The sequence below is a fragment of the Myotis lucifugus genome, unplaced genomic scaffold (genome assembly GCF_000147115.1).
Source record: "Myotis lucifugus unplaced genomic scaffold, Myoluc2.0 scaffold_5936, whole genome shotgun sequence".
Lineage (NCBI taxonomy): Eukaryota > Metazoa > Chordata > Mammalia > Chiroptera > Vespertilionidae > Myotis > Myotis lucifugus.
Genome location: NW_005876984.1, coordinates 1,007 through 9,195, shown reverse-complemented (window position 1 = coordinate 9,195; position 8,189 = coordinate 1,007). Strand labels below are relative to the sequence as shown.

Genomic DNA, 8,189 nt, shown 5'->3' with positions numbered 1-8,189 from the left:
TGCCTCCTGCACACCCCACACTGGGGATCAAGCCCACAACCTGGGCATGTGCCCTGACCGGGAATCGAACTGTGACCTCCTTGTTCATAGGTCGATGCTCAACCACTGAGGCACGCCAGCTGCACTCATCATTGATGTTTCCATCTCTCTCTCCTTTTCCCTTCCTCTCTGAAATCAATAAAAATATATATTTTTTAAAACTGAGGGAGGTGAGTTGAGCCATCCCGGCATCAGAGGGAAGTGAGTTCCAGGTAGAGGGAAGAGCCAGTGCAAAGGCCCTGAGGCAGGCATGTGCCCGGCCTGGTTGGTGGGGGAACCTTAAACCTTTGCTTGTTTCTCTTCCCCTGCCAGGGCAAAGGTGTCTGGGACAAGACCCGACTGGCTCTGGAGACCGAGGTGTCTGAGCTACGGGCAGAGCTGAGTAACCTGCAGGCCTCGCGGCAGGAGGGCGAGCAGCGGAGGCGCCGCCTGGAGTCACAGCTACAGGAGGTGCAGGGCCGGGCCGGCGACGGGGAGCGGGCACGCGCAGAGGCTGCGGAGAAGCTGCAGCGAGCCCAGGTGAGCGGGGCCGCGGTGGTCTCTGCTCTGTGACCTTGAGTGAGACCGCCTCTCTCTGGGCTTCTGTTTGGTCCACGTCGGCCCTGTTGTCCATCCCTTCCAACTTTTCCAACATCATCACGCATGGATGGCTAGTATTTGGAGAGAGGTTACTACGTAACCAAACATCCTGTGTATTTCACGGTATCCTCCCGACTCCTCTTTGGTGGCAGTGCTAATCCTGTTCCCACTTTACATACGAGGAAACTGAGGCCCAGGGAGGGGAGGTTGATAGTCTAAAGCAGTGGTTCTCAACCTTCTGGCCCTTTAAATACAGTTCCTCATGTTGTGACCCAACCATAAAATTATTTCTGTTGCTGCTTCATCACTGTAATGTTGCTACTGTTATGAATCGTCATGTAAATATCTGATATGCAGGATGGTCTTAGGCGACCCCCGTGAAAGGGTCGTTCGACCGCCAAAGGGGTCGCGACCCACAGGTTGAGAACCGCTGGTCTAAAGTCATTCAGAGCCGGAACTCGAACCCAGGCCTGCCTGACCCTGTAGCTCTTAACCCTGCCACAGCCCAGCCTCCACTCTTCTCTTTGGGCCTTAAATGATCCGTGGTCTGATTAGAAGAGGCCACAGTGAATGCCTGGAACCGTGTGAGGACAATATCCGTGTAACTACGAGGCAAGCAGTGGATTCTGGGCTTTTTAACTAAATGACCAATACCTGTTCGTTATTGAGGACACAAACAGCAAAAAGAACAGAGGGAAGACTGACCTTAATTCCCCAACCCGCCCCCCCCAGGGGAAAACACCCCACCGTTACACTTCTTAATTTCCAGGTGAAAAGTGTGTATTCATTAGAGTAAAGGTTAGGCTGCTATAACAAAGAGACCCCAGAAATCATCAGCTTGAATAAAATACACGTCTTTCCCTCTCAAGAAACAGGCTCAAACCCTAGCTGGTTTAGCTTAGTGGATAGAGTGTCAGCCTGCGGACTGAAAGGGTCCCAGGTTTGATTCCAGTCAAGGGCACATGCCCGGGTTGCGGGCTCGATCCCCAGTAGGGGGCGTGCAGGAGGCAGCCAATCAATGATTCTCTCTCATCACTGATGTTTCTATCTCTCCCTCTTTCTTCCTCTCTGAAATCAATAAAAATATTTAAAAAAGAAAAAGGCTCAAGGTAAGCATTTGAGGCTGGCAGGACCCTAGGCTCCATGAGGTCACTCAAGAGCCCGGTCTAGTCCCCGAAGCGTTGACCTGGTCTTCAGAGTGGAATCTGTGTTGTGGGCACATCTGTGCTCCAGCTTAGGAAGGGACAGAATTTGCATACATCACTTGCTTGCATGTCATTGGCCATACCATAATCACATGACCACAGCTCACTGCAAGGGGAGGCTGGGAAATGTAGTTTCTAGCTGAGAGTCATGGGCCTGGTTAATAGCCGGTCACAGTGGGACCAAGGGAGAATGGATCTGGGGGGACCACGAGGGTCTATCCCAAACGGAACCATGCTATGCAGCCACCACTGTGCCAAGCACTGGGCATATTGCAAGAGTAAAAGTGGCACCAAGAGTCCAGTTTGGTGGCTGAGAGCACAAGTTCTATCCGGAAGTTTCTTCAGTGTTGGGGATTTTCTGTATTTGTGCTATCCCCTTGGCTGGTGAGCCCTTGAAATGTGGCCAGGTACAAGCGAGGAGCTGGATTTTGCTTTTATTTTATTTTAGTGTAAATGGCTGCATCTGGCTGGTGGCTGCCATCTCGGACAGCTCAGCTCCAGAGCCATTCTTCCTGGGCTCAAATCTCAGTTCCCCCAGCTGTAGCTGTGTGCTCCCCGGCACCTTTCCTGACCTCTCTGTGCCTCAGCTTTCCTTTATGTAAACCAGGAATAGTAGTGGCATCTGCCTCTGAGGGTTGGTGTGTGAATCCAGTGAGCCAAAAATTATAAAGCCCTTAGAATAGTTCCTGGGCACATTCTGTTTATCCACTCACCAGCTGATGAATATTTGAGTTGTTTCTACCTTTCTCTATTGTGATGTTGTGACTAATGCTGCTATGAATGTCCCTGTACATGTGTTTGCTTGGACATATGTTTTCATTTCTCTTGGGTCCACCCCTCGGAGCGGAATTGCTAGGCAATAGGGAGACTCTGTGTTTCACCGTTTGAGGAACTGCCAGACTGTTTTCCACAGTGGCTGTGCCATTCACATTCCCACCAGCCGTGTGGTAGGGATTGGAGGTGGAGGAGCCGCTGGGGTCGGCTGGGTGGAAGCCGCCATTGGAAGGTGCCCCTTTCCCACAGACTGAACTCGAGAACGTGTCTGGGGCACTGAGTGAGGCCGAGTCCAGAGCCATCAGGCTGAGGAAGGAGCTGAGCAGCACAGAGGCCCAGCTGCACGATGCCCAGGTGACCTCTCCCCCCGCCCCCGCCCTTGTACCCAGCCCCTCCCACCTTTCTGCCCACACCTGACCTCCATTCTTCCCCCCCCCCCACCCCCCATCTACAGGAGCTACTGCAGGAGGAGACCAGGGCAAAGCTGGCCTTGGGGTCCCGGGTGCGAGCCTTGGAGGCCGACGTGGCCGGGCTACGGGAGCAGCTGGAGGAGGAGGCGACGGCCAGGGAGCGGGCCGGCCGTGAGCTGCAGACCGCCCAGGTCCAGGTGAGAAGTCCTGGGGGGAGGCCAGGGGACACTTGGTCCCCCCACCTGCTCCTGCTGGTTCCCTGGCTCAGAGACGCCCCGTTATCCGACCAGTCAGAGCCCAGACTTCTGGGTGCCAATCCCGCCTCTGACTGTCACTCAGCCCCACGACCTGTCAGTGCAGAGCCCTGACTTCTGTCTTATCGCCCACTTTCCGTCTACACCGCCCCAGCCCGCTGAGGCCTCGTCCTCTGCCCCCGGATCCTCCTCTCAGCCTCCCTTCAATGCCCCTCTGCCTCCAGTCTCTCCTCTCTCTTCCGGCTCATTCTCCACACGGTCTTCCTGCCCCAGAGCTGGCCCTGCCCTCCCCTTGCTCACAGCCCGGCCATGGCTCCCGGCTCCCCTGGACAAAGCGCATGCCTCTCAGCCAGGCGTCGGACGCCCTGCGGTCTCTGGTCCTCCCCTTTGTCTTTGGCTGCATTCCTCTCTCCTCTCCTTCCCCACTTCACTTGGGAAACCCGTTTTATTCTTCAGGACTCAGCGTCAGCGCCCCCTATTGTGGGAAGGCCCTGGCCGCCCTCCTCTGAGCTCCCACAACCCTTCTTTCTCCCCGTTCCCACGCCAGTCACCCTGGGCTGGAACACTCTCTGCCCATGAGTCCCCCCACCACCAAATGGGGAGCTCCTTTAAAGGGGACCCTGAGTTCGATCTGGTCCCCAAGGTGGGCCAACAGAGAGCCCGGTTTATGGGAGGCCTTGAGCAATGCCTGCTGAATGAGTGAGCATGGAGTGCATGCCTGCAAATGTCCTCCTTCAACTGGCAAACTCCTGTGTATAGTCTAAGATCCATTGCAAATGCCCCCTCCTCCAGGAAGTCTCCCTTAAATGTTCTAAACAGATGCTGAGCCCCTCCTGAGGACTCCCCTGGCTCCCATACCTTAGCCTCCATCACCCTGGCTGCGACACTCAGTTCTCTCCATCAGACTGGGGGTTCCCCAGAGCAGAGCCCGTGTCTGACTCACCGTCTTGGTCCCAGAGGGAATAGTTTTAATCTCCTGGGAAAGCTGAGGGTCGTAGAACTCACAGCCTCAACCCTCCTCCAGTGCAGTGAGCCATTTCCCTCTTCAGGCCTCAGTCTCCTCATCTGGGAACTGGGGCGCTACCAGCTCACACCTCGGTCACAGCCATGACTGCCACCCACCCTCTCTCCTCCCCACTCCCCCCCCCCACCAGCTCTCAGAGTGGCGGCGGCGCCAGGAGGAGGAGGCAGGGGCACTGGAGGCAGGCGAGGAGGCTCGGCGCCGGGCTGCCCGCGAGGCGGAGGCCCTGATGCAGCGCCTGACAGAAAAGACGGAGGCGGTGGAGCGGCTGGAGCGGGGCCGCCGGCGGCTGCAGCAGGAGCTGGACGACGCCACCATGGACCTGGAGCAGCAGCGGCAGCTCGTGAGCACGCTGGAGAAGAAGCAGCGCAAATTCGACCAGGTGGGCCCCCTCGGTACCCCATAACCTGTTACTCTGCTGGGCCATCAGGATGCTAATCCTGCCTCCCAGGGTCACTGTGGGCAATGAGGAATGTGTGATGTCACAGCTCCACTGTGAACTTGGGGGGGGGGGAATCCTAGGGCAAGACGCTTCTTCCCTCTGAGTCTATAAAATAAGACACCCATTGGTAGCCCCCCTTTTTCCTCCCAAACATGTCCTGAAGGTGCACCAAAGGGTGCTGGCGAGGATTAAATGAAATACATCTCACTGCTCCTGCCGCCTCTCCGTGTGCCTTGGGCCAGCGGCTTTCCCCGTTTCAGCCTCAGTGTGCCCATCTAGGAAATGGGGTTAGTAACAAGCATCGGGCGATCTGAAGGTGAAACAAAGATCACACAACCCCAGCGCATTAAGATCAGCCAGCCTGGAGTTTTGGGTCTCAGCTCAGTCCCTTCCAGGCTGTGTGGCTGGGCAAACTGCTCCACCCTCTCTGAGCCTGGTGGGTTTTTTTTCAACTAGAAAATGGAGGCATCATTATTGTGCCTTCACTTTTGAAAGCTATTTTCGCTGGATAGATTCTAGGTAAATAATTTTATTCTTTCAGCACTTGGGAGAGATCATTCCATGATCTCTGGCTTCCATCGTCTCAAATGAAAAGTTAGCAGACATTGAAATCATGGTTTCCCTGAGGGTCACGTGATATGTTTTTCTAGCTGGTTTCAGTTTGTTCTCTTTATCGTTGGTATTTAGCCGTTTGGCAGTATCTACCTCTTCTAGGTCCTAGGCATTTTCATATGTATTTCAGAATCAGTTTGTCAGTTTCTGCACCATAAAAATCCTCCTGATTTGAGATTGTGTTGAATCTCTAAGTTAATTTGGAAAGAACTGACATCTTAATAATATTGAGTTTTCCAGCCCGGGAACATGATCCATCTATTTAGATCTCTATTTTTTTAATATATTTGTTATTGATTTTAGAGAGGAAGGGAGAAGGAGAGGGATAGAAACATCAATGATGAGAGAGAATCATTGACCAGATGCCTCCTGCAGGTCCCCTACTGGGGATCAAGCCTGCAACCTGGGCATATGCCCTAGCTGGGCCCCAACCGGGAATGGAACCATGACCTCCTGATTCCCAGGTCAATGCTCAACCACTGAGCCACGCTAGCCGGGTTAGATCTTCTTTTGGGGGGAGTGGGGATGGGGGCTTAGATTTTTAATTTAGCTCAGGAATGTTTTGTAATTTTCAGTGTATATCTTTCACATCTTTTTTCAGATTTTATTTCTAAGCATTTTATATTTATGATGCTATTTTAGTGGTATTGTTTTTGTTTCAATTTCTGACTGCTAGGTTATAGAAATACAATCAATTTTTGTATATTTTGATATTGTTTCCTACAATCTAGCTAACCTCACTTATTAGGACTGGTAGATTTTTTTCTAGATCCCATTGGGTTTCTTCCAGTTCCAAACACATGTATGTTTGACTGCCTGGTGCTGTCTTGTGGATTATTAAAGCTCTGTTAATTTTTTTTAAATATATATTTTTATTGATTTCAGAGAGGAAGGGAGAAGGAGAGATGGAAACATCAATGATGAGAAAGAATCATTGACTGGCTGCCTCCTGCAGGCCCCTTCCTGGGGATCGAGTCCACAACCCTGGCATATGCCCTTGACTGGAATTGAACCCAGGACCCTTCAGTCTACAAGCTGACGCTCTAACCAACCAGCTAGGACCGTTAATTTTTTTACACTTGTTTTTTTTTTTTTTCTTCACTCTATTTGGATCATTTCTATTGACCTGTTTTCACATGTACTAATTCTTCTATGTCTAGTCTTCCCTCAGTTTCTCCCATGGACATTTTGAGTTTGGAAATTATAGTTTTTAGTTCTGATTGGTTCTGTTTCACCATTTCTAATCCCTCCAGAAATAACCATCTCTTTATCCATTGTATTCGTCTTGTCCTGAAACTTACTTATCATAGCCCTTGTGTGATGATGTCAAGGTCATCTGTGGATCTATTTTCATGGACTGATTTTTCTCTTGACTGAGTCCACCCTCTTCCTTTGCCTCTATTGTAAATGTTATTGTTTTAAATCACTGTGCCTGGAAAGAAAACAGTAAAGGTTCAAGTACATTTTTTAAATATAGGTATATGTTTTCTTCTATCACTTCCCCAAAAGGAAGAAGCCCTTTCCTCTGTTCATTGTCCACAGTGAGCAGCTGATGAGTTTGACCCATTGAAGAGCGGAGCTAGTTTTCGATCTTAATCCCTCTACCTCCCTCTTGTGTCTCTGCCTCTGCCTGTCTGCCTGCCTGTCTGTCTGTCTCTGTCCCTGGCTGCTCCCTATTCCCTACCCCCTTGTACTCTCCTTTCAGCTAATCTATTTCCCCCACCCTGTCTCCCGCAACCCCCAAGCTCCTGGCAGAGGAGAAGGCCGCTGTGCTGCGGGCGGTGGAGGAGCGTGAGCGGGTGGAGGCCGAGGGCCGGGAGCGTGAGGCCCGGACCCTGTCGCTGACTCGGGCGCTGGAGGAGGAGCAGGAAGCGCGTGAGGAGCTGGAGCGGCAGAACCGGGCCCTCCGGGCGGAGCTGGAGGCACTGCTGAGCAGCAAGGATGACGTGGGCAAGAGCGTGAGTGGGGGCCCCCTCCCCGAGACACCCCTGTGACAACTGCATGCACACGTGTGCTGTCACCTGCAGAGCATGAAAGGACCCAGTCATCCATGTCACGTGTTCATACACACGCACACAACAGGAGCAGAGCTGCTGACCAAACCCACATGTTCACATACACACAGACCATGTGGAGAATCTTCCGTCGAACACACATGTTCACACACAACACGTGAGCGCTGCCCACAAAACATACCTGTCTGTGTGTGTGTCCATGGCATGTGAGGAGAATCTTCCATGAAGCACAGACATTCACATGTACACATAGAACATGAACATCACTCATCACACGTGTGTGTGAATACTCTGAGACAAAACATGAAGAGAATTTACTACAACACACACAGGCTGAGAATCACTCCCTAGACATGAGTATGTACGCACACACACACACACACACACACACACAGTGTGAGGAGACCCCATCTTGTCACCCCGAAGCCCACACAGGCCTTCCCCACCAGGCCTCTGACTTCCCCCAACTCATACATAACCTCCAGGGCCTTTGAGGGGCACCCCAGGCCTGTTCCCAGGCCCCCTCACCCAGCCAGTGCCAGCCTCTGAAAGGCCCACCCTCCCCTTCTTCCTTCCTTCACCCAATACATATGTTTGTGAGGCACCAGCCATGCCAGGCCAGGGACAGAGCAACCTGCTTGATGACAGAGGCACTGACTGAATGCGTGTGTTTTTTTTTTAAAATATATATTTTATTGATTTTTTAAAATTGTTTTATTGCTTAAAGTATTACAAAGAGTATTACATATGTCTCCTTTTTTTCCCGCCCTTGACAATCCCCTGGCCTCCCCTACCCCCCAGTGTCTTATGTCCATTGGTTATGCTTATAGGCATGCAT

The 8,189-nt window shown here is 52.0% G+C and overlaps 1 protein-coding gene across 1 annotated transcript; it reads left to right on the top strand.

The window, feature by feature from the left end:
- Nucleotides 1–283: 283 nt before the first annotated feature.
- Nucleotides 284–7,345, top strand: LOC102422177 (myosin-14-like; the record flags this gene model as incomplete). Its single annotated transcript, XM_006109101.3, has 5 exons — nucleotides 284–558; nucleotides 2,847–2,951; nucleotides 3,052–3,204; nucleotides 4,416–4,664; nucleotides 7,082–7,345. Coding segments are annotated over 5 exons (1,031 nt in total), but the record flags the coding sequence as incomplete, so codon positions are not given.
- Nucleotides 7,346–8,189: the final 844 nt, after the last annotated feature.